Below are 27,110 nucleotides of genomic sequence, written 5' to 3'. Positions count from 1 at the left end.
GCCATGCTATGCCACAGGGAGGCAATTTTCCAGGAGGAAACGGAAGAAAAGACAGCAATGAAGATCAAGGGTGACTGGGTTTGAATCTTCTTCCTTTGTTAAGTGAGTGCTCTGCAAAGATCAGGAGCTAACACCGATCTTGAGGTGCCTTTGTACAGCAGTCCTTGCAGAGTGCTTTTGGTGAGTATTTCTGTGATTCTAACTAGTGATGAAGGAATGGTGATATATATTGAGGTTAGGATGGTGCATTGCCCAGAGGGGAATCTGCAGGCAGTGGCATTCTTATACACCATCCATCCTTGTCCTCGTCCATAAGACACAGAAGCAGAATAAGGCCATTCTTCCCATTGAGTCTGCTCTGCTATTCCATCATTGCTAATCCCAGATCCCACTCAACCCCATACACCTGCTTCCTCGCAACATCCTTTGATAACCCGACTGATCAGGGAACGATCAACTTCTGCCTTAAATACACCCACAGACTTGGCCTCCACCGCAGTCTGTGACAGGACACTCCACAGATTTATTACTCTAGCTAAAACAATTTACCTTTACCTGTTCTAAATGGTCGCTCCTCGATTTTGAGGCCGTGTCCTCTAGTTCTGGATACCTCTACCATAGGGAACATCCTCTCCACATCCACCCCATCTAGTCCTTTCAACGTTCAGTGGATTTCAATGAGGACCCCCCCCCCCACACCAAATTCTTCAAAATTCCAGAGAGTACAGGCCCAAAGCTGCCAAACACTCCTCATATGTTAACTCATTCATTCCCGGAATCATCCTTGTGAACCTCCTCCGGATTCTCTCCAATGACAACATACCCCTTCTGAGACATGGGGCCCAAAACTGTTGACAATATTCCAAACGCGGCCTTACTAGTGTCTTATAAAGGCTCACAATTATCTTTTTGCTTTTATATTCTATTCCCCTTGAAATAAATGACAAATTTACATTTGCCTCCTTTACCACAGACTCAATCTATAAATAAACCTTCTGGGAGTCTTGCACGAGGACTCCCAAGTCCCTCTGCACCTCTGATGTTTGAACCTTCTCCGCACTATTGTTTCTTTTACCAAAATGCATTAACATACATTTCCCAACACTGCATTCCATCTGCCACTTTTTTGCCCATTTTTCCTGTAAGGGTCGTTTTTTTCTTTTTCTTTGTTACTGCGTATGTTAATCAAAATGGCCTCTTTGTTTTGTTAAAAGTAGGAATACTTCTTTGTTATGATAAGTGCTTTCTCTCGCAGTTTGTTTGGGTTAAAATTTAAAAATTTAAAATTATATTCATTTGTTAACCAATTGGGATTAATGTTATTCTCTCTTCTGGGTCTGTAAGCTAGTGTTGGCGGGCTTTTGGGGAGTCGGCACGAGGGGGTGAGAGCGGGAGGACGCGATGCTGTAAGCTGGGCGACGGAACGGACCTCGAGCAGGGGCCCGAGGCCAGGAGGTTCGGCGAGGAGAGGAGACAAAGACAGACGTGCCGGGGGTGCTTGGTTGATCACTTCGGGTGGTCCTGAGCTACGAGACGAGGAGGTCTGAGGGGATCGAATGGTGGCCAGAAGACTTTGTTAATCGAGCTCCAACGGTTGTGCACGAACTGGTTTGGACTTTGATAAGTTTTGATGCCGTTTCTTTATTTTCTTTTCCTTCATATATACTGTATCTTTATTAGTCACTTAGTTCTAGTAAGATCTTTAAAGTGTAATCATTTAATTGCATATGGTGTACTGTCTGTTATTTGGCGGGGTGGAGACATCACACAGCATCCACACAAGCTGATGATCCAGTTTGGTGGGGCCGAAGGCTGCTCCTCCTAGACGGAAGCGAACTGAGCGAGCCTGAGGCTAGCCAGGGGGCTACATTCCTATCTGTCTAAGTCCTGCTGCAATTGCATTGCCTCCTCAGCACTCTATACCCCTCCACCTATCTTGGCATCATCTGCAAACTTAGCCACAAAGCAACAATTCCATTATCTAAATCACTGACAAACAACGTGAAAGATAGCGGTCCCAATACTGACCCCTGAGGAACACTACTAGTTACTGGCAATCAACCAGAAAAGGCCCTTTTTATTTCGTGTAACTCCATAGGATTTTATCTTGTTAAGCAGCCTCATATGTGGCGCCTTATCAAACGCCTTCTGAAAATCCAAGTAACTGATATTCACTGCTTCTGTTTTGTCCACCCTGCCTGTTACTTCCTCAAAGAACTCTTAACAGATTTGTCAGGCAAGATCTTCCTTTCAGAAACCATGATGACTTTGACTTATTTTATCATTAGTCTCCAATTTCCTCAAAACCTCATCCTTAAGAATAGACTCCAACACTTTCCCAACCACTGAGATTATGTTAACTGGCCTATAATTTCCTTTCTTTTGCCATCCTCCCTCCTTAAAGATTGGAGTGACATTTGCAATCTTCCAGGCTTCTGGGACGGCGCAGAATCATGGGTTTATGAAGTGCTAGGAGGGACATTTTGACAGGTAAGTGGACAGGAAAGAGTAATAGAGCAGGAGTTCCCAACCTGGGGTCCATGGACCCCTTGCTTAATGGTATTGTTCCATGGAATAAAAAGGTTGAAAACCTGAGATAGAGAGATATGGGCCAAATGCAGGCAATTGGGACTAGGCTAGATGGGCATCTTGGTTAGTATCTATTTATTCAATAGGGCCTCTTTCCTGTTGTATGATTCTATGAATCTTAAATTCCTTTAGGGGTTATTTTAGATTTCTTCTTTTTTTTGGGAGGCAAAGCACTGCCATCAAGTTTGGTGTTTACTGTCATCTCTGACTGACCGTGAGAAGGTGGCTGTGGTTCCACAGATTCAGATGTAACTATCACAAGTACATTGAAACATACTGTGAAATGCGTCATTAACAACCAACATGACCTAAGGAAGTGCTGGGGGTAGCCTGCAAGTGCAGCCACACAATTCAGTGCCAACATAGCATGGCCACAATGCTCAGCAGAACAACACAGAACACAACAAGCAACAAAACAGCAGCAAAACAAGCCCGCTCCTCCCTCTCACCCATGCACACACTCAGTAAAGGTCATCTGCAGCATCACAGCGTAGGAAGCTTCAGCATTTAGACCCAGTGACAATGAAGGACCTGTGATAGACTTCTGAGTCAGGCTGCTCCGTGACTTGGAGAAAAGCATGTTGACATATGGTTGTTAATGGTAAAGGACTTGCTGGTGGTTTCGGAGGCATTGATAGAACTGCCTGACAGATAACTGTAGTGAGTGATACAGTTGTCACACATTTTTGCCACATTGAATGTTTAGAGCAGTGTTTGGATAACAAGAAGGCTTGTTGTTTTCTACACCTTTCACTTATTCTTTTTGTTTTGTTTGTATTATGGAAACTGTTGGAGCTGCGGAGAATGATCCAGTGATATGCCTCGTGGAGATCAGAGATGTGGGGAGCTGATGAGGTCTGAGAACAAAAGCTGACTTGCAGAAAAGACCAGAAGAGCCGTGGGGTCATGAACAACTCCATCTCAAAGTGGCGAGGAAGATTAAGGCATTGAGGTGAATGTGGAGAGGGTCAGCAGCTGGATTGGTGGTCACTTTTTCTGGAAGGGCTGAGTTTGCATGCCTGCTCTCCTTGTATGCCAATGAAGAGATACTTCCCACCTTGTGGCTGATGTGTGTGATGTGATAGTGGCGTGGTGTGGGTGTTCAGTACTACTGCTGCTGTTCTTTTCTATGAGTGAATCAGGGATTGTTATGTGTAGTGGGTTGGTGATTGTTACCATGGCTATTTTTTGCTGTGTGTGGGGGGGGGGGGAGTTTTGTTTTCTTTTTCGTGTATTGATACCTTTTTTTTCATCAACATCCATGGTCTCTCTGTATTTAATAGCTACCTGGTGTAGACAAATATCAGAATTGTATCGCACATGCATACTTTGAGAATAAAATGAAATGAACCTTTGAATCTTTGCCCTGGATCAGCCTGAGCTGATACAGTGCTGTTTTATTTGTACTTATCCATATAACTGGTGAGTTTTCTATCACACTCCTGACTTATCTTGGAGGGTTAAAATACGTCAGGAGGTGAGTCATTTGCTGCAGATTACCCAGTGTCTGTCTTGTTCTCGCAGCCATGTTGTTCTGTAGCTGGTGCAGTGTACCTTGCAGTCATACACACTGAACTCCCAGACTAAAGATAAATGTGAATGCACAGGGTGATGGGGGTCTGTCCAGCACATCCAGGGCAACATCAAATCACTGCTGACTCCTGCTTTATTGACGCTGGAAACAGGAGAGATGGGTCACTCCTAACACCTCACCCAGACCCTGACCTGCTGTGACAAACACAATATTTATGCAGAAGTCATTTAAGTTTTTGTTTATCGGTGATCCCTGAAATGTTGATGGTTGGAAAATAAGAGAGATGGCAATGTCATTAAGTTCAAGGAGTTCTCTCTTATCAGAGATGGTCACCCTTGGCACATGTGTGGTATGAAAGTTACTTACTACTTACTAACCTATCTATGAACATTGCCTGGGTCTTGTTGCTTATTGGGATAGATGGCTTCACGATCTAAAGGAATACAAATGAAACTGAATCCACAATATCCTGAGACTGAGATGGTCTTCAACAACATCAGCCATCTCTTCACTAGTGACAGAAGTGATTCCAGTCAGTGAAGAATTCACTGCCTTTAAGTTAATTAGGCTCCTTGATGCAACACATTGCTGTTTTGAGTGTCCAGAATTCAGCTCATGCATCAAACTAAATTACCTCTGATGAATATGTTAAACCAGGGCTGCTTACATTTCAAAGTCTCATCTCCAAACTATTCTGAGTACTGCACCACATTTCTATCACATGTGAAATTACAGGTACACCTGTAGGTGAAAAATACACCTGCCAATACTTGCTCAATGGAAAGTCTTCTTGGTTTTGTTAGCTACCTGCACTACCAGCACGCACACTGTTGCCTTATTGCTCCTTTCTGCTTGGAGGTCATTCAACCATAAGTGGAGTTATAAGTTTCCATATATAAAACTAATGCAGGTTTACTACTTTAAGGTGAAGAATATAGTGCTGTTACTTTGGGTAATATAGCACTGGGGCATTGAATTCAAACCTTTTGGTTTGCTCGAGATCCTCTTGGCTGGTGATGGAGCTGCATGGTCCACGCATGCCTTCCAGACATTCCCCGGAGCAGCATGGTAACGGATGGGCAAGGGTCTATTGGAAGAGCAGACGAAACACAAGGCAGAGTAAGACCATAAGCCACAGGAGTAAAATTAGGCCATTCAACCTATCAAGTCTGCTCTATCATTCCATCATGGTTGATCCATTTTCCCTCTCAACCACATTCGCCTGCCTTTTCCTTGTAACCTTTGATGCTTTGACAAATTAAGGACCTTTCAATCTCCTCTTTAAATATACCCAATGACTTGGCCTCCACAGCTGTCCATGGCAATGAATTCCATAGATTCACCACTGAATATTGAAATACGACTTAAGTTTAGAATGATCAATAGATTTTTTTTAAACAATCACTGGGACACCACTAACCACTGGCAGCCAACCATCAAAGGCTCCCTTTATTCCCACTCTTTGTCTCCTTACTCTGCCACTGCTTTATCCATGCTGGAATCTCTCCTGTAATACCATGGACTCGTAGCTTGTTAAGCAGCCTCACATGTGGCACCATGTCAAGAGTCTTCTGAAAATCCAAGTAAACAATATCAATCTATTTCCCCTTTGTCTATCCTGCTCGTTATTTCTTCAAAGAATTCTAACAGATACCTCATGCAAGATTTTCCCTCAAGGAAATCATGCTGACTACAGCTTATTTTATCATGTGGCTCCAAGTACCTTGAAACTAACTCCAAAATCTTCCCAACCACTGAGGTCAGACTAACTGGTCAATAATTTTCTTTCTTCTGTCTCTCTCCCTTCTTGAAGAGAGCAAATTTTCAGTCTTCTGGAACCATTCTAGAATCTTGTGATTCTTGAAATATCATTTATTAATTTAAAAATAAGATGAAGAAAATGACTGAACAACAGGACTCAGCTCAGTAACGTCTGTGTAATTTTACACAGGAAAATGAAAAACGTTAGATGTTGTCAGGAAAAATAAGGAAGAGACAACATTCTCAAATAGATACAGGAATAGTGACATGTGTGTAAATGGTTGAAAAGGCAGAACAGGTTGAGAAAAGAAATGGGATGCCATCTTTTACAAGCAGAGTCATGGAGTACAAGAACTAGGAGGTCAGAAAACAAGGTTTTGACTATGAATGGAAAGCTGTACACAGCTCTAGCAACAAACATCAGGATAGATATAAGGCCATTTAGAGATAGAGCAGAAAAGATTCCAGACTTCAGGGGGGCTTTGTATGGAATACAATGATGAAGCTGGGGTTGTTCTTATTACAGAGGAAGTTAAGAAGGGAGTTGAAAGATATTTTTAAAACCACCAAAATCCTAGGGTGCCTAGATTTTCCACTTTATATCATATGATTAAAGTCACCCATTTGCCTGTTCAGAAAGGTCTACCACAAAGCTGGAATGCAAAGAGAAGTAGGACAGGCCTTTAAAGTTTGTCTTTCTTGATCACCTTTAATGAAACTGATCTTCCTTTTCCACCATGAGCTCAAAATCTACATACATAAAAATGACGATGTACTTAACCTGACAGAGACTTAAGACTTACTCTGATCATTGCCCAGGGGCTGTTCTAGCATTGCTAAGATGATGCTGTTATCCAAGACAAAGTATCTAAAGTGGTTCTTGCTGGTTGAGGTCAACCTGGAGTATTTAATTAGTGTCTCTTCATTCAGAAGACTGCACGGTGAGGCAGGCCCACTGGGAGAGGGGAATGCTCCAAGTATCTGCATTATACTGGGAAAGAAGGGAATGTTACAGCTGTTTTATGCATATTAGAAAAGGACACCATATACAAAGTGAATTTCATGCCAATACAGTTCTACATCATACAGCCATAAAACATAGGAGAAGAATGAAGAATGGCCCATTAAGTCTGCTCTACCATTCTATTATGGTTGATTTATTTTCCCTCTCAACCCTGTTTTCCTGCTTTCTTCCCATAACCTATGACACATTTAATGATCAAGCACTATTAACCTCCACCTTAAATATACTCAATGACTTGGCCTCCACAGCCGCCTGCAGCAATGAATTCCATAGATTCACCACCCTCTGTTCCAAAGGGACATCATTCTATCCTGAGGCAGCGCCTTCTGGTCCTAAACTATCCCACTATTGGAGATGTTCTCTCCACATCCACTTTAAGCTTTCAATATTCAATAAGTTTCAATGAAATCCCCCACTTAAACACTAGCCCAAAGCCATCAAACACTACTCACACATTAACGAGAGAAAATCTGCAGATGCTGGAAATCCAAGCAACACACACACAAAATGCTAGAGGAACTCAGCATTTTGTGTGTACCACTTGTACATTAACCCTTTCATTCCTGGGATAATTCTCGTGAACCTCCTCTGGACCTGCTATAATCCCATCACATTGTCTTAGATATTAAGCCTAAAACTGCTCATAAAATTACAAATGTGGTCTGACCAATAGTTGATAAAGCCTCAGCATTACAACCTTGCTTTTATATTCTAGCCCTCTTGAAATGACTGCTGGCAATGCACTTGCCTTCCTCACCCATCCACTCTATCTGCAAGTTCATCTTTAAGGAATCCAACACAAGGGCTCCCAAATCCCTTTGCAACTCTGAATTTTAAATATTTTCCCTGTTTAAAAAAAATAGTCTACGTCTTTATTCTTACTACCAAAGTGCATGATCATACACTTCTCTACACTGTATTCCAAATCCCACATCTTTGCCCATTCTCCCAATCTGCCAAGTCCTTCTGCAGACTTTAGGAAGGGAAATCTGTGCACCAGTTGGAATTTTATGTCAGTTTCTATTTTTACTGTCTCTGGGTTCGTGGCTCAGCACTACTGCACAATGGAACAGAGGTAAGCACCACCAGTTATGTGTAATACAGAGCAAGTACACATTTCTGTCTGAATATAACAGAATCTGTTTTGTATGCCAGGAATAAAACTGAACTATTTGGGTTTTTGCCTTCAAAGCGAGTTAAAGCTGTAGTGGAATTGGGGAATCAATCCAAGGAAATCTGTCTTTCACTGTTAGATACTCCTCTTACCAAGTTAGTGTAGCTTCAGCAGCATCCTTCACCCGCATTGAAGCAGGGTTCAGCTCCTTATCTCCCTTGTATCGCACCTCCTGATCACTAGTCTTTGACTTGCTTCCTGAGATACCCAGCTCCACAATCTCCAGCACCTCAATCAGGCAGTCCTGATAAAGCAGATAGAAAATTAGACTATTAAAACAAAAACTTCACGCGCCATCTTAAAAGTTAATCTGATCAACCACTCTAGTTAACCCCTACCCACCTGCCGCTATTACCTCAATCACTGCACTGTAAACACTTGAAACTATCTTTTATAAAGCTGTTTACATTGTAAATACATGGTGTTTATGTATTTATGCACATATTATTCTATATCCATACTTCTCACTTTATTTTTACAACATTCTTTATAATTGTTAAATGTCTTTTTTTTAAATTGCACAACACACCATAACACAGCACAGCAAATTTCTAACACATGTAAATGTATATGGCAAATAAAATTGATCCTTGAAGTAACAGCCACAAGCCAAGGTCAAGTTAATCTTTCAAACGAATAATGCTGAGGGATGGATTTTGGTAACCTTCTTCAAATCAGAAGATGTACTCTGCCATTTAATATTACGTGTAATCTGCAATCATAATTCCCCATTCCCATTCATTCATTGAAACCTTTCAGCCATTTGCTTATCAGGAGTCTAATCATCTTCGCCTTAAACACATTCAATGATTCTGCTTCCATCGCCTTTTGGGGAAGGAAGTTCCAAAACCAATTCAGAAAAAAATTCCCCTTGTGCATTAAAATGATTTGATATTTCGAGTCTAGTTCAGGTGGCTTTAAAGAATGAGGCCGATCTCACTGACACATACAGTGGGGCGATGTGGAGAGCGAGGGGATATAGCTACAAGGGATGGTTGTCTAGAAGTGGGGTGCAAAGGGTGAGGAACCTCTTGAATTCTGAGAGTCAGGATAGTTGAAGGCCACATCATTCCTTATCGCTGTCTGTAAGGAGTTTCACCTCATGGGTTTTCTGCGGGTGCTCCAGTTTCCTGCCATATTTCAAAGATGTACAGGTTAGGGTTAGTAAGCTGTGGGTATGTTTCGTTGGCGGTAGAAGGGTGGTGACACTTGCAGGCTGCCCTCAACACAATTCTTGCTGATTTGATTTGACTCAAAGACACATTTCACTGCATGCTTTAATGTACATGTGGCAATTAAGCTTATCTTTATTGGGGAAATTTAAAGAAGAACTGATACAATTTTGAAGGATCAACAAATTGAGGCCTGGAGCAGATCACCTGAGAATGAACTGATCACAGATCAAGCCTGAGGCCTAACCTTGTTCCTATTTTCTTACATTCTCTAATTTGCGTGTATTAATGAATAGAGGGATGAAGACCGATTTCTCATTTCTGAACTAATCTGGGAAGTTCTATGCTTCTCCACTCTCCTAATTCTTACTTACAATCCCCAACAGGAGATGATGATGGTGGGTGGAAAGAAACAGACAAAATGTGACAGAGTAGAATTACACAAAATGTTATGAGTCATTCAAACTACCAGATGTCAAAAGTACCTTTTCATTTAGCATGTCCGAATGCTCTGTGAGCCAGACACAGAGACACTGAAAGGCTGCCACAATCATGGAGTGTAGGTCTCGGGAATGAAATGGTGCAGGCCGGCTACACTGGTAAACAATATAGCCACACACAGAACTGATGGCACGTTTTCGGTCTGATGAGTCCACGCCCACCTTTACCTGTTTAACAGAACAGACAGTTAGTAACTATTCTGAAAGATTAGCTGATAAAGAAAGCAAGAAGGTTGGTGTAAAGGAGGGTGCTGAATTTTCAGAGGCAGTCTGACATACTGAGAAGGGCTTGTTCCCACTTTGCTCACATTTTTACAGCTTCATTCCAAAATCATGCTTGGTTAAAGTTTTGTCCAATTCCCTATCAGCTGTTCTATGAGGCAGCACGTTTGAGCATCAATGGTCATACTGAACAGCAATGCAGAAAATAGTGCAAACACACATCAGTTCTATTTCTATCCTCAGTGCTGCTTTAAGCCAACAGCACGCTGGTGGAGATGTGGCCTCACAAGCCCTGGTGCAGAGTCTGTATATTCCCCTGTGATTGTATGGCTTCCCTCCAGCTGCTCTGCCTTCCTCTCACAAGTGAGTGGTAGAACCTGGGGTGAAATGATGGGGATGTGGGGAGAATATAACTGGATCCATGTAGGCAAATAAGTGCTCAACAGCTGATATGAACCCAATGGGCTGAAGGGCCTGTTCTTGTGCTGTAGCCAGGCACAGAAGGATACAGAGCTAATGTAGGCAATTTGGACTAGTGTAGATGGACATGAACAACTGAAGAGCCTGTTTCTATGTTGTACAATCCTACAGATACTCCAAACTTCAATGCTTTAATGCTTCTGCCCAGCTTTATTTCAACCCACTGTGATGGCATTCAGGTCCCCAATTTTACTTTGCCTTCATTACATCTTTGAAAATTAAATAGCTAAAATTTTACAAGCTTGCAAAACATTTGAGTTAGATGTGAGTTACACAGGGCCTCCCACTACAAAAATTTCCCGAAGTCAGGTCAATGACGTGAGTGCAATACAAGATATAACTTCACTGGCTACTAACCTCCTGCCTTCTGGTATAATACCGACACATTGTACAATATCACACAGGGACAGGAGTTCGTATCACACCATGGGAACTGAGGAATTAAAATCCAAATAACCAAATGAACCTGAACTTGGAAAAGATAAGTCACTCTCAGTGAAATGTTCATCAGTTCACTGTAAGAATCCTCATATCCTTCAGGAGAAGGAAACCTGCCTGTTACCCAGGCTGGCCCATATGTAACAACAGACCCAACAGTGTGCCTTGGTCAGGGGCTAAAGGTGGACAATTCTATACACTGACAAGGGCAGCAAATTTCACAAAAGTGAACAAATAAATTTTTTAAAACAGCCTGAAAAATGTTTAAAAGCTATTGCAAAATCCAGCATCTGAAGAAGCTCTTGTGTTTACACAACATCTTCTAATCATGATCCAGGAAACAACAAACACAAGAGTCATAGAACACTGCAGCACAGAAACGGGACCTTCAGTCTATCTAATCTGTACTGAACTATTAATCTACCCAGTCCCATCGACGTACACCTAGACATAGCACTCCATACCCCTTCCCGTCCATGTACCTTACATTTTGAAATGAAATCCGCATCCACCACATCCGCTGGCAGCTTGTTCCACACTCTCACCAGCTTCTGAGTGGAGATTCCCCTCATGTCCCCCTTAAACATTTCACCTTTTACCCTTGACCCATGACCTCTAGCTGTAGTCTCACTCAACCTCAGTGGAAAAAGCCTGCTTGCATTTACCCTATCTATGCCCCTCATAATTTTGTATGACTATCAAATCTCTCCTCATTCTTCTATACTTTAGGGAACAAAGAATAAAATCCTAACCTGTGCAAGCTTCCTAATTACTCAGGTTCTCAAGTCCTACAATATCCCTGTGTCATTTCTCTGCACTCTTTCAATCTTATTTACATCGTTCCTGAAGGTAGTGACTAAAACTGCACACAATATTCCAAATTGGACCTCACCTCCATTTTATACACTTTTAACATAACATTCCTGTACTCAATACTTTATGTGCCAAAAGCTTTCTTTACCAATGATGTCACTTTCAATGAATTATGGACCTGCATTCCTAGATCTCTTTGTTCTGCTGCACTCCTCAGTGCCCTCTCTTTCACTGTGTTAGACCAAGGTGTAATAATAACAGAGTTGTTGTGATGGGAGATTTTAATTTCCCAAATATCTATTGGCATCTCCATAAAGCAAGGGGTATAGATGGGGTGGAGTTTGTTAGGTGTGTTCAAGAAAGTTTCTTGACACAATATGTAGATAAGCCTACAAGAGGAGAGGCTGTACTTGATTTGGTATTGGGAAATGAACCTGGTCAGTTGTCAGATCTCTCAGTGGGAGAGCATTTTACATAGAACATAGAATACTACAGCACATTACAGGCCCTTTGGCCCACAATGTTGTGCCGACCCTCAAACCCTGCCTCCCATATAACCCCCCACCTTAAAATTCCTCCATATACCTGTCTAATAGTCTCTTAAACTTCATTAGTGTATCTGCCTCCACCACTGACTCAGGCAGTGCATTCCACGCACCAACCACTCTCTGAGTGAAAAACCTTCCTCTAATATCCCCCTTGAACTTCCCTCCCCTTACCTTAAAGCCATGTCCTCTTGTACTGAGCAGTGGTGTCCTGGGGAAGAGGCACTGGCTGTCCACTCTGTCTATTCCTCTTAATATCTTGTACACCTCTATCATGTCTCCTCTCATCCTCCTTCTCTCCAAAGAGTAAAGCCCAAGCTCCCTTAATCTCTGATCATAATCCATACTCTCTAAACCAGACAGCATCCTGGTAAATCTCCTCTGTACCCTTTCCAATGCTTCCACATCCTTCCTATACTGAGGTGACCAGAACTGGACACAGTACTCCAAGTGTGGCCTAACTAGAGTTTTATAGAGCTGCATTATTACATAGCGTCTCTTAAACTCTATCCTTCAACTTATGAAAGCTAACACCCCATAAGCTTTCTTAACTACCCTATCTACCTCTGAGGCAACTTTCAGGGATCTGTGGACATGTACCCCCAGATTCCTCTGCTCCTCCACACTACCAAGTATCCTGCCATTTACTTTATACTCTGCCTTTGAGTTTGTCCTTCAAAAGTGTACCACCTCACACTTCTCCGGGTTGAATTCCATCTGCCACTTCTCAGCCCACTTTTGCATCCTATCAATCTCTCTCTGCAATCTTTGACAATCCTCTACACTATCTACAACACCACCAACCTTTGTGTCGTCTGCAAACTTGCCAACCCACCCTTCTACCCCTACATCCAGGTCGTTAATAAAAATCACAAAAAGTAGAGGTCCCAGAACAGATCCTTGTGGGACACCACTAGTCACAACCCTCCAATCTGAATGTACTCCTTCCACCATGACCCTCTGCCTTCTGCAGGCAAGCCAATTCTGAATTTTGGAGATAGTGATCATAATTCTATCTCCTTTACAATAGCATTGGAGAGAGATAGGAACAGACAAGTGAGAAAAGCATTTAATTGGAGTAAGGAGAATTATGAGGTTATCAGGCAGGAAATTGGAGGCTTAAATTGGAAACAGATGTTCTCAGGGAAAAGTACGGAAGAAATGTGGCAAATATTCAGGGGATATTTGTGTGGAGTTCTGCATAGGTACGTTCCAATGAGACAGGGAAGTTATGGTAGGGTACAGAAAATGTGGTGTACAAAGGCTGTAAAAAGTCTAGTCAAGAAGAAATGAAAAGCTTACAAAAAGTTCAGAGAGCTAGGTAATGTTAGAGATTTAGAAGATCACAAGGCTAACAGGAAGGAGCTTAAGAAGGAAATTAGGAGAGCCAGAAGGGGCCATGAGAAGGCCTTGGAGGGCAGGATTAAGGAAAACCCCAAGGCATTCTACAAGTATGTGAAGAGCAGGAAGATAAAACATGAAAGAATAGGACCTATCAAGTGTGACAGTGGAAAAGTGTGTATGGAACCGGAGGAAATAGCAGAGGTAATTAATGAATTCTTTGCTTCAGTATTCACTATGGAAAAGGATGTTGGTGATAGTAGTGATGACTTGCAGCAGACTGAAAAGCTTGAGCATGTAGATATTAAGAAATACGATGTGCTGGAGCTTTTGGATGGCATCAAGTTGGATAAATCACCAGAACCATTTGAGATGTACCCCAGGTTACTGTGAGAGGCGAGGGAGGAGATTGCTGAGCCTCTGGCGATGATCTTTACATCATCAATGGGGACGGGAGAGATTCTGGAGGACTGTAGGGTTGTGAATGTTGTTCCTTTATTCAAGAAAGGGAGTAGAGATAGCCCAGGAAATTATAGACCAGTGAGTCTTACCTCAGTGATTGGTAAGTTGATGGAGAAGATCCTGAGGGGCAAATTAACATTTGGAGAGGTATGATACGATTAGGAGTAGTCAGCATGACTTTGTCAAGGGCAGGTTGTGCCTTACGAGCCTGACTGAATTTTTTGAGAATGTGACTAAACACATTGATGAAGGAAGAGCAGTAGATGTAATGTATATGGATTTCAGCAAGGCATTTGATAAAGTACCCATTGCAAGACTTACTGAGAAAGTAAGGAGGCATGGGATCCAAGGAGACATTGCTTAGTGGATCCAGAACTGGTTTGCCCACAGAAGGCAAAGAGTGGTTGTAGACAGGTCATATTCTGCATGGAGGTTGGTCACCAGTGGAGTGCCTCAGGGATCTGTTCTGGGGACTTTACTCTTTGTGATTTTTATAAATGACCTGGATGAGGAAGTGGAGGGATGGGTTAGTAAGTTTGCTGATGACACAAAGGTTGGAGGTGTTGTGGATAGTGTGGAGGACTGTCAGAGGTTACAGCGGGACATCAGTAGGATTCAAAACTGGGCTGAGAAGTGGCAGATGGAATTCAACCCAGATAAGTGTGAAGTGGTTCATTTTGGTAGGTCAAATATAATGGCAGAATATAGTATTAATGGTAAGACTCTTGGCAGTGTGGAGGATCAGAGGGATCTTGGGGTCCAAGTCCATAGGAAGCTCAAAGCAGCTACAAAGGTTGACTCTGTAGTTAAGAAGGCATACAGTGTATTGGCCTTCATCAATTGTGGAATTGAATTTAGAAGCCGAGAGGTAATGTTGCAGCTATTTAGGACCCTGGTCAGACCCCACTTGGAGTACTGTGTTCAGTTCTGGTCGCCTCACTACAGGAAGGATGTGGAAACTATAGAAAGCGTGCAGAGGAGATTTACAAAGATGTTGCCTGGATTGGGGAGCATGCCTTATGAGAGTAAGTTGAGTGAGCTCAGCTTTTTCTCCTTGGAGGGACAGAGGGTGAGAGGTGACCTGAGAAAGGTGTATAAGATGATGAGAGGCATTGATTGTGTGGATGGTTTTCCCAGAGCTGAAATGGCTGCCACAAGAGGACACAGGTTTAAGGTGCTGGGGAGTAGGTACAGAGGAGATGTCAGGGGTAAGTTGTTGTTTTTTTACTCAGAGAGTGGTGAGTGCATGGAATGGGCTGCTGGCAGTGGTGGTTGAGGTGGATACAATAGGGTCTTTTAAGAGACTTTTGGATAGGTACATGGAGCTCAGAAAAATAGAGGGCTATGGGTAAGCCTAGTAATTTCTAAGGTAGGGACATGTTCAGCACAACTTTATTGTGCCGTAGGTTTTTTTCTATGTTACTCTGCTTTGTCTTCCTACAGTGCAACACCTCCATTTCACACATCTCTGCATTACATTCTAACTGCCATTTTTCAGCCCATTATTCCAGCTGGTCTGGATCCCACTGCAAGCCTTGACAGCAACACACACAAAATGCTGGTGGAACGCAGCAGGCCAGGAAGCATCTATAGGAAGAAGCACTGTCGACGTTTCGGGCCGAGACCCTTTGTCAGGACTAACTGAAAGAAGGGATAATAAAAGATTTGAAAGTGGGAGGGGGAGATCTGAAATGACAGAAGACAGGAGGGGGAGGGATGAAGCTAAGAGCTGGAAAGTTGATTGGCAAAAGGGATACAGAGCTGGAGAAGGGAGAGGATCATGGGACGGGAGGCCTAGGTAGAAAGAAAGGGTGAAGTGGGCACCAAAGGAAGATGGAAAGCAGTTAAGGAGTGATTGTGAGAGGGACAGAAAGAGAAAAAAGGGGGGAAAATAAATAAGGTTTGCAGTAAGAAGGGGAGGAGAGGCATTAACAGAAGTTAAGAGAAATCAATGTTCATGCCATCAGGTTGGAGGCTACCATATAAGGCATTGTTCCTCCAACCCGAGTGTGGCTTCATCTTCATCATAAGGAACAACACCTTATATTCCGTCTGGGTAGCCTCCAACCCGATGGCATGAACATTGCTTTCTCTAATTTCTGTTAATGCCCTCCTCCCCTTCTTACCCCATCCCTTATTTATTTATTATTCTTTCCCTTTTGTTCTCTCTCTGTCCCGCTCAAAATCACTGCTTACCTGCTCTCCATCTCTGGTGCTCCCCTCTCCCTTTCTTTCTCCCTAGGCCTCCCATCCCATGATCTTCTCCCTTCTCCAGCTCTGTATCCCTTTTGTCAATCAACTTTCCAGCTCTTAGCTTCATCCTTCCCCCTCCTGTCTTCTTCTATCATTTTGGATCTCCCCCTCCCCTCCCACTTTCAAATCTCTTATTATCCCTTCTTTCAGTTAGTCCTGATGAAGGTTCTCCGCCCGAAACTTCGACTGTACTTCTTCCTATAGATGCTGCCTGGTCTGCTGCATTCCACCAGCATTTTGTGTGTGTTGCTTGAATTTCCAGCAACTGCAGATTTCCTCGTGTTTGAAGCTTTGTTAGTCTTCCTCACTGTCCGCTACACCCACAATCTTGGTGTCATCCACAAATCTACTGATTCAGGAAACCACACTGTCATCCAGATAACTGATACAGATGACAAACAACAATGGATCCAGCACCAATCCCTGTGGCACTCTACTAGATACAGGGCTTCAGTCAGGGAGGCAACCATTGACTACCACTCTCTGGCTTCTACCACAAAGCCAATGTCTAGTCCAATTTACTATGTCATCTTGAATATCAAGTGACTGAATGTTCTAGACCAACCTCCCATATGGGACTTTGTCAAAGGCCTTGCTAAATTCCATTCAGACAACATCCACTGCCTTGCTTTCATGAACTTTCCAGGTAACCACCTTGAAAAACTCTATAAGATTGGTTAGACATGTCCTGCCACACAGAAAACAATGTTGATTATCCATTGGTTAGTCCTGACGAAGGGTCTCAGCCCGAAACGTCGACAGCGCTTCTCCCTATAGATGCTGCCTGGCCTGCTGTGTTCCACCAGCATTTTGTGTGTGTTGCTTGAATTTCCAGCATCTGCAGATTTCCTTGTGTTTGATTATCCTTAATCAGCATCTGTCATTCCAAATAAATATATATCCAGACCTTTAGAATAGCTTCCAATAACTTATCCACTACTGATGTCAGGCTCACCAGCCTATGATTTCTGATCTTATTCTCAAAGCCTTTCATAAGGTTATCTGGCATGGTTCAGGATGATTGGAAAAGTGCAAGTAACACTCCACTCTTCAAGAAGGGAGGGAGGCAGAAGAAAGGAAATTATAGGCCAATTAGTCTGTCCTCGATGGTTGGGAAGATGTTGGAGCCAATTGTTGAGGATGTGGTTTCAGGGTACTTGGAGGCACATGATAAAATAGGCCGTAGTCAGCATAATTTCTTTAAGGGAAAACCTTGCCTGACAAATCTGTTGGAATTCTTTGAAGAAATAATAAGCAAGATAAACAAAGGAAAAGTCTGGACTATTTTCTTTACGGGCATTCAAGATTCAAAAGTCCAAGGTGCAAAGAGTTTTGGGAGCCCTCTTTCAGGATTCCCTTAAGGTTAATTTACAGGGTGATTAGGTAGTGATGAAGGTGAATGCAAAGTTAGCATTCATTTCAAAAGGACTGGAATATAAAAGCAAGGATGCAATGCTGAGGCTGTACAAGGCACCAGTGAGGCCTCACTTGGGAGTATTGTGAGCAGTTTTCAGCCCAGTATTTAAGAAAGGATGTGAAGAGGGTTCAGACGAGGTTCATGAGAATGGTTCTGGGAATGAAAGGGTTAACATATGAGCCGTGATTGAAGGCTCTGGGTCTGTACTCACTGGAATTTAGAAGAATGAAGAGGCATATCATTGAAACCTATCGAATGCTGAAAGGCCAAGATAGAGTGGAGGTGAAGAGGATGTTTCCTTTGGTAGGGACTGTACTTCCTAAGAAGGTTGGCGTCATTCAATGTCTGTAATGAGATGCTGAAGATGTTCTATAGGTCAGTTGTGGAGAGCGTCCTCTTCTTTGTGGTGGCGTGTTGGGGAGGAAGCATTAAGAAGAGGGACGCCTCACGTCTTAATAAGCTGGTAAGGAAGGCGGGCTCTGTCGTGGGCAAAGTACTGGAGAGTTTAACATCGGTAGCTGAGCGAAGGGCGCTGAGTAGGCTACGGTCAATTATGGATAACTCTGAACATCCTCTACATAGCACCATCCAGAGACAGAGAAGCAGTTTCAGCGACAGGTTACTATCGATGCAATGCTCCTCAGACAGGATGAAGAGGTCAATACTCCCCAATGCCATTAGGCTTTACAATTCTACCGCCAGGACTTAAGAACTTTTTAAAAGCTATTATTAATGCTTTTTGAGATAGTGATTTAGATGCATATCATATTTTTTTTTACTGAGTTAAGTATTGTATGTAAGTAGTTTTGCTACAACAAGTGTATGGGACATTGGAAAAAAAGTTGAATTTCCCCATGGGGATGAATAAAGTATCTATCTATCTATCTATCTAAAATAGAAGGATGTCCATTTAGAACATAGATGGAGGGATTTCTTTAGGCAGAGGGTGGTAAGTCTGTGGAATTTGTAGCCATATGCAGCTGTGGAGGCCAGGTTACTGGATGCATTTATGGCAGAAGTTCTTAGGTGCTTGATTATTCAGGGCATGAAAGGTTATGGAAAGAAGGCAGGAGAATGGGGTTAAGAGGGAAATGGATCAACCATGATGAAATGGTGGAGCAGACTTGATGGGCTGAATGGCCTAATTCTGTTTCTATGTCTTAAGGTCTTAAACAATGGAACAGCATTAGCTGTCCTCCAATCCACTGGTGCCTCATTCTTGGTGGCTAAGAATGTTTTAAATATCTCTGCTAGGGCCCTTGCAATTTCTGCACTAGCTTCCTACAGAGTCTATCCTAATTTGTCTCATGACAGCAAACACCTCCTCCTTCGTAATCTGTATACTGTCCATGACCTTACTGCTGCTTTGCCTTACCTCTGTAGTCTCTGTGTCTCCCAAGTAAATACAGATGCAGATAATCCATTTGATCTCCCCCATCTCTTTCAGCTCCATGCATAGAGGAGCACACAGATCTTTCAAAGGACCAATATTGTCTCTTGCTATCCTTTTGCTCTTAATATATTTGTAGAAGTCCTTAGGATTCTCCTTCACATTGTCTGCCAGAGCAACCTCATGTCTTCTTTTAGCCCTCCTGATTTCCTTCTGAAGTGTTCCCTTGCATTTCTTATAACCCTCAAGTACCTCATTTGCTCCTTCCTGCCTATACCTAGTATGCACCTCCTTTATTTTTTCTCAAACAAGACTTCAGTATCTTTCAAAAACCAATGTTTCCTAAATCTGTTATCCTTGCCTTTTATTCTGACAGGAACATACAAACTGTGCACTCTCAAAATTTCCCTTTTGAAGGCCTCCCACTTAAATGAGGTAACAATCCATTGTCCAAAACAAGCCTGCATTCTAGGCTTGTTTCTGACAGAATCTGAGGGTCTGAGCTAGAGATGACATTAAATTTTAGTTTGTCAATCTCCATATTTTAAGTTTGGCCATTTCTGCTGCATGCAGTTCAGAGCTCACAATTCAAAATGAAGCTTTAGCAATGGATTTGAATTTCATTGTCATTTTGCTCCACTTATTTTTATATTTCTTACTGTAACATAATAATTTTAATGAATTGGACTGCAATGCTATACAAAAAAATTTCATGCAATATGTCAGTGACAATAAAGTCGATTCCGACATCAATGAACATAAGGACATAAGAATATAAGAATAGGAGCAGGAGTAGGCCATCCGGCCCATCGAACCTGCCCCGCCATTCAATAAGATCATGGCTGATCTGTCCGTAAACTCAGTTCCATCTCCATCTCAGCTCCTGCCTTTTCCCCATAACCCTTAATTCTCTTACTATGTCAAAATCTATCTGTTTCTTAAATTATATTAATTCCACAGATTCACCGCTCTCTGGGAAAAACAGTTTCTCCTCATCTCTGTCCTAAATCTTCTCCCCTGAATCTTGAGGCAATGTCCCCTAGTTCTAGTAATGCTCCACCTTTTGTGTGGTGCATGTTTTTGTGGTCTGATGCTAGGTGGTGGTGATAGTTCTAAAAACCTCAAATAATTGTCCACTAGAACCATCAAGCATTCATCCACTGTGCCCCTGCAGAAGCCACAATGACTTAAACCATTAAAAATTAGTACGTGCACAAATAATGCACCTAGGTTTCTAGGAACCCACTTTGCAAACTTCATGTGAAGTACAGTGCAGTTACCCTGCTAATTGCATGCAGCAGTGTAAAGCCACCTGCATCCTCCCCATGTAGTGCTGAATATAGCTCACAAAGTGCTTTGGCAACTATTAGAATCTAGGTACGTTGTAGCTTGGAAAAGAGCTGATTTAAATCAAAATGTTCTCCCCATGTCTGTGTGGGTGCTCCAGTTTACTCTTACATTCCAAAGGTCTGAGTTAGCAGGTCATATGGGTGTAATAGGGTGACATGGGCTTGTTAGCCAGAATGGCCTATTATCATGCTGTATTTCTAAATAAAAACGGAAAAAAAATTGAAAGGAGAGGATGAACGCCTGTGCACACATGTAGGTAACAACACCTCCTGACCACAAGCCTGATTTACAGTTATGCAAGCTCCGAAACTGCAGGTTATAGACTGAGGCAACGCTGCTGGTGGTTTTCAATGATCAGCCTGTAACCCAGCACGTAGCTCCGAAGTCCCCAGATGAACACAAAACATCATACACTCAGTAGTGAGTGCAGGAATTTAATTTGGCTGGGATTTGAGAGGAAGACATCTGTAATTCTTAACAGTACAGGGTAAGGTGTTTTTTGAGTTTGGGGGCAATAGAAGAAATAAAAATCCACTGTATGCTACCCATTCCCTTGCTCATACCCTCTACGGGGAGTCCTCCTCACCACACTTGGGGACACCTGCTTACTCTTTCCACGCAGTAAAAGGTATCTTCCGGGATTTGTCAGGTAGGCCCTCTTTTATTTGTTATTGCATTCCAAGGGAAATCCATCTGGCCAAAGACGAGAAGGAATTTCAGCCACTAGAATTCACATGAACAATCCCCAAATAAGCTGTCCCAGCTCCACCATGGTACTCGGGACTTTAAAGCTTACACTTCACAGCAGTTTTGTGCCTTTTAAGGCACCCAGCATTTAACCAACAGCCTTCCTGATCCTTCTTCCGACACCAGAAATCTGATACAAAAGCATAAAATGCTGGATATGTTCAAATGGTTGAGCAGTATCTATGGGGAGAGAGGAAAGCAAAGATAATGAATTTCTCCTCATAGATGCTGCCTGACTGGCTGAGTGTATTGGAAATTTTCCAGCACTTGATTAGAATTGGCTCATTTCCAATACATTTATTTTATTTTCATCTTCCTTCTCTTTCCAGTTAGTGGAGTAGCCCCCATGAGTACAGAAAATCTTAACAGTTAAATGTTTATTCTGCAAGCAGCCTGAATGGCCCAGAACTCTGTCAGTCTGGGTTCACGCTGAAATTCCAGGAGCTATTGTTTACACATTGAAATACACTGTACAATGCACAGAATGTTAATATTACAATACCTTGGCCAGCCCAGAGAGTAATTCAAGTGCTGCCAGTGAGATGCTCATATCTTGCCTCCACTGGGAGTTCAGTCTCTGTGTTACCAAATGGATGCTCCGAATCAACAGTCCCGTCGCTGTATCTGTATGAAGAGCTATGATATAACCCCAGTATCACACACCACGGGGGAGGGAAAACAACTAGGCATTAGTAACTAAAAGCAAAGCAATCTAAATCAGCATAAGCTCACAACCCATGCAGCAAAGAACAGCATTCATAAAGGAGAACTGCTCCCATCCCAGTAGCAATGAGGCTGTGACAATTTGGTCGCCATTAAATAATGCTTTAGAATCAAAAGGACTTGAGTCTGCATATCAACAATGGAGGACCAGGTATTCGACTTCAATGGTTTGAGTTCAGAACAAAAAATGGGGGATTGTTACATGACAGGGCAGTTTCAGTTAAAAATAATTTGCTAAAAATGTTTTCAATCCAGTTCTTAAAAGTGAAACCTTGAAGTTTGATCTATTCTGCAATTTTCAAAATTACCCCCTTCCTACTGAAATATCTACATATAAACCACTCTGCTGAATAATGAGCTGACATTAGTGGAACTGCACATTGGGATCAAAGCTGGATCCCAAACAATCTTTAGAATGACCATTTGGTCATTGTCCATAGTAACTTGCGTTCCATAAGCTAAAGAATCCATTAGCATAGGAAAAGGAGATGTCCATTTCGCCCTTCAAACCAGTTTCACTGCTCAATTGGAGCTGAAGAATAGTTTCTTCTCTCAGCAAATTGCGATTCTTTGAAATTGACTACTCCAGAAGCAGCTCAGGCTGTGTCGATGCATATATTCTAGGCTGGTATGGACAGATTTTGGACTAGAGGTGAATTAAGGGTCATGGGGAGAAGATAAGAAAGTGGAACTAAGGCTAAGATCAGATCTTACTGAACAACAGAGCAGGCTCAAGAAGTAAGTGGCCTGGGCCTGCTCTTATTTCCTTTATTCAAATGAAGATGCTTATCTCTGCACCGACTCCCTTGGAGAACTCTCCATAGGTGGCAATTACATATCCAATATTTGATGCCCTCTGGACTACTTGACTACACAAAACAATTGGAAAGCTTATGGCTGGGAGTTAATGGAAGGAATAAGAGAGAAAATGATGACTTTCTGAGCCCAATCTCAAGGCCCATTCCTCTACTGCAAGATACCAGACCTACAACTGGGTCTTTATTGTTATAACTCTTTCCAGGGAAATGCTTGTTTGACATATGTGATGGTGAACATAACTGTCTTATTTAAACATTACTGACAACAGGATTACCTGCATAAAAGCCCAAACAGAATACTAGTGGCCAAACCAGAAGGCAATTGCCTCAGCTGCCCCATAACAATGGCCAATTGAAAGAAAAAAACGGAAGTACTGTTGCCTATATTCATACAGCGTTACTGCGTATTGTTTATATGTAGACTCACACAAACAAGCAAAAGAACTTTCAAGGTACTGTTCAGAAACAATACTGCAAAAGATTGCAATTTGTTGAGATGTTAAAGATCCTGGAAGGTATCTCACTACAGATTTAGTTTTGAAAATAAACTTAGAATAGTTTTAAAAACACCTCTGGAATATTGTGGGAAAACATGTTTCGTGGATTGTGGATTTTTAAGTTCACCTTAACTTACTGGGAAGTACCAATCAGATTAATTGAGAAATAAAATAATTAATGTCATGAATCTCAATGCACAGAGGAAGTAGATTTTAAGAGGTTCAACTAACAAATCTATCAAATGGTAATCAACCCAAAATGCCACTAGAGTTCTACCTGAACCACTGAACGTTTCACAGGTGTGTGAGCATTTTTCACCTGACTGAACAGAGTGCCACAGAGTCCTGTGGTCCTATAATTATCAATGTTCAAACATGGTATCAGGTGTGACAATTCGACCCAAAATGTCGACTGTTTACTCTTTTTCATAGATGCTGCCTGGCCTACTGAGTTCCTTCAGCATTTTGTATGTGTTGCTACAATTTCACCCAGTAGGTTGCTCTGACTTTCCAGGCTGGGTTGGCCAGGGTGTAGGGGGGGGTAGAGCGGCTGCACAGTGGCGGCCAGCAGTTCTGATGACACAAGCATGCAGCTGAATTTAATGACATTCCAATAATAATGGTTTTGTGTGGCGAAATCAGGGATGATCATTCATTCAAGACCTGTGGGGGATATCTGCAGGTGGATCTGATATTGAAAACTCGGATATTTTAATTGTCGTGAAGTTCCATTTCACTGGAGGACAGACACTACAGTATTTTCCTGCACTCCTCTCATCCAAGCTCCAAAGAGGAGAACAGAGACTGCAGATACTGACACGAGGAGAATGTTGGCAGACTGATGGATCCGCTGCTTCCCCACTCCCCCACCCAACCCTCTCTCCCAGCCAACTATTCAACTTGGGTTCATGGATATGCCTAGATCAGATCTATCCTTTCCCAGCTCAGACACAACTGCAACAAGCACGCTGCTAATGCATTTAAATACTTGACTACATGAGTTCAGCAACCACTCCTCTCCCATTGGGCCATGCTAGGGTTAGGGAAGGAGCAGTAATGCTTGTATTCCTAATCCAATTGCTATGAGCAACAGTGTCATGACATCTGTATTGAGACACCATAAGTCATGCAGTTTTATCTGAACAGCCTTTCAGTTTTGCAGAAAGCCAGCAATAGCCCATGAGAGTGATGTGCGCCCCATAACCAATCTTAAATTCAATGATCGGATTATGCATTTAGCACCATACCATTTCATTAAAAACATGTCTTTCTCAAGAGCCAGTTACAATAATCTTTTGGTTCTTGTGTAATATGGATGCTGTATAGGTGTCTGGAGGACATTTTAAGAAGATAGGGTAACGAGCCAGTATTCCATTTGTCATTCAGGATTGCAAGGAAATGATTAAACTTTCTTCTTCCTTCCACAAAAGTTGAGATAATTTGTATTTGAATTTGTTTAGATTTAAATTCAACTTGAATGCAAAAACAAAGTGTCCCAAGTCCACTGCCACATTAAGCAGCATGTATCTGGGTTCAGATGGAATGGGAGGATTTGGCTCCAACTATAGACGGTAAAAAAAACCCAAAGTACATGTGTGACTGGGTGGAGAAACAATTTACATTTAGAAAGAGCAAGCAGCACAAAATAATAAAATTTCATTAAATGCCAATCAAGTAATAATTATTTGAAGTATGTGCTTTATCTTTTGCCCTGTAAAAACAGATCATATGTATGGTGATAAACACAACTTATGGAAGAATTTAAATTGAGGATGAATATTTTCATGACACAAAAATACCTGAACCACCTATTGGGAGGGGAGACATACAAAAAAAAGAACAAAATTAACATGCAACACTGCAACATTTTTTACACACATGGTACAGTAGACATTTTAAAAGTGGTCAGGGGATATATTCAACAGAAGAGTCAGCAGTCAACAAGAGGTTTACAGCTTAGGCTTACAGTATCAGGCACACACCATTTTAGTACACTTTAAGCAAAACATTTTATAGTTCAAAACACCAAGGTGACTAGGGTGTCAGTGGGGAGGGCAAGGGGATCTGTAGAAATGGGAATAACTCACTGCGGATCCTGACCAGAATGAACACTTTGCACTTCCAGTAAATGTAGCTGAGTTACAGGGCACCATTTGGCACTATAAACAGGTTTAATGGAATGGAGCCCAAAGAAAGATGGCGAGAAATCAGGAATAGAAGTTCTGCACCATCTGTTCAACTTACACGCCTTTATCTCCAATATTCTGTTGAGGGGAGCTGTGCTAATGGTGGACATCCATGTTGTCATCCAATGAGAAATGGCAGTACACCAGAGTTCCAGGGACCTGGGTTCAAAACCTAAGGTGCTATTGGTGAAGCGCCTACAACTTCTCTGCACCTAAAACTTCTCTAAAACCTCACAACAGAGTAGTATGCTGGTAGACATTAACTATGCCTTAGTACAGGTTAATGCCAAAACGAAGTTAAAAGGGGATTTACAGAGAGGGATAGAAAAGGCGAGAGAGAGAAAGAGGGATAGAAAAGGCGTGTGGGGGGAGAGAGAGATCGAGATCGAAATTGGGTTTGTAATACCAAAAGCAATTCAGAGAATTGCAACTGAACACAAAACAAATGAGAAACGCACAGATGTGAGCAAAACATGGGAAGTGGGAAAAAGTGAGAGTCTAGCTGGAGATGCTTAATCTTTTGACATCACAGTTTATTGTTTAATGCGTGACATTGGCATAAAATAACACAACTTGGTTAGGAGAAGCAGCCAAGAGGGGAATAGCTGCTAATTACTGACTCACCGTTAACCCTGTCCATCCTATTATTCAGAGACAAATTAGATAATGCTAGCATTTTTTTTTCTTTTGTTGTTCAGAATAGAAAAATTAATCTGCACAAAATTGCTCACCAAACCCCTTTGCTCTGAAGTTATAGTTATCTTGCCCTATGCCACAGTTCCACATTACAAGCAAGAACAAGGTGCCTTCACCTTTGAAAAACTGAGCAATGGTGTCTGACTGAGTGATTGCAATATCATTTTTGCAACTAGTGGGGCTATGGACAAGAAACTCTACTAACATCCACTGCATTTGCTTAGAAACTGAATAAGAGGACACTGTTCCTCGTTCCAGTTTGATCATGACTGTCTGCACTTTCACTCAAGTTACCAGTACTGCCTTTGGAACCAATCCTAACCAAACCTATTCATTCCCGGTTTTCAATTTCGGTTTAATCAACTGGTTTACTGGTGCAAAAATAAATTTAGATTTTCCCCATCTCCTACCATGATCCTGATGTTATTGCAGCTGTTTTAAGTTCATCCTCCTTAGTTTTGGTGTCCCCACAAGGAAGTAATTTCTCTCCATCTTCCCAGATAAACTCTATAATCACCCGAAATTTCCAAATTTGATTAACCCTTAATTTTTCAGAGAACTGATATTTTAATCAGTATTCAGCCAGTGTTGGCATGTGGGCAAGTGGTTAAGGCGTTGGTCTAGTGATCTGAAGGTCGAGCCTCAGCTAAGGGGGCGTGTTGTGCCCTTGAGCAAGGCACTTAACCACACATTGCTCTGCGATGACACCAGTGCCAAGCTGTATCGACTCTTGCCCTTCTCTTGGACAACATCGGTGGCGTGGAGAGGGGAGACTTGCAGCATGGGCAACTGCTGGTCTCCCATACAACCCTGCCAAGGCCTGCGCCTTGGAAACCTTCCAAGGCACAAATTCATGGTCTCTCGAGACTAACAGATGCCTATTCAGCATTGAATCTAAAATCAGTTTTTTCCCTCATTCTTATAGATTCATAGCACTGGAACAGGTCCTTCAGTCCATCTAGTCCATGCCAAACTATT

At 42.1% G+C, this 27,110-nt stretch overlaps 1 protein-coding gene across 8 annotated transcripts in view; it reads right to left on the bottom strand.

The window, feature by feature from the left end:
* Nucleotides 1-27,110, bottom strand: part of ralgapb (Ral GTPase activating protein non-catalytic subunit beta) — a 166,714-nt gene that overhangs the window by 54,165 nt on the left and 85,439 nt on the right. For 6 of the 8 annotated variants that reach the window (XM_073062270.1, XM_073062269.1, XM_073062274.1 and 3 more), the window contains 5 exons: nucleotides 21,715-21,848; nucleotides 9,740-9,922; nucleotides 8,175-8,326; nucleotides 6,688-6,875; nucleotides 5,107-5,210 (listed from right to left, as the gene is read on the bottom strand). In XM_073062270.1, coding sequence (XP_072918371.1) covers nucleotides 5,107-5,210; nucleotides 6,688-6,875; nucleotides 8,175-8,326; nucleotides 9,740-9,922; nucleotides 21,715-21,848 — 761 coding nt within the window. The remainder of the gene's footprint in view (nucleotides 1-5,106; nucleotides 5,211-6,687; nucleotides 6,876-8,174; nucleotides 8,327-9,739; nucleotides 9,923-21,714; nucleotides 21,849-27,110) is intronic. The other 2 variants (XM_073062273.1, XM_073062277.1) reach the window with 1 other exon arrangement.

The sequence above is a fragment of the Hemitrygon akajei genome, chromosome 11 (assembly GCF_048418815.1).
Source record: "Hemitrygon akajei chromosome 11, sHemAka1.3, whole genome shotgun sequence".
Taxonomy (NCBI): Eukaryota; Metazoa; Chordata; class Chondrichthyes; order Myliobatiformes; family Dasyatidae; genus Hemitrygon; species Hemitrygon akajei.
The sequence above is the reverse complement of the archived record's forward strand: the minus strand, read 5'-3'. Positions and strand labels throughout refer to the sequence as shown.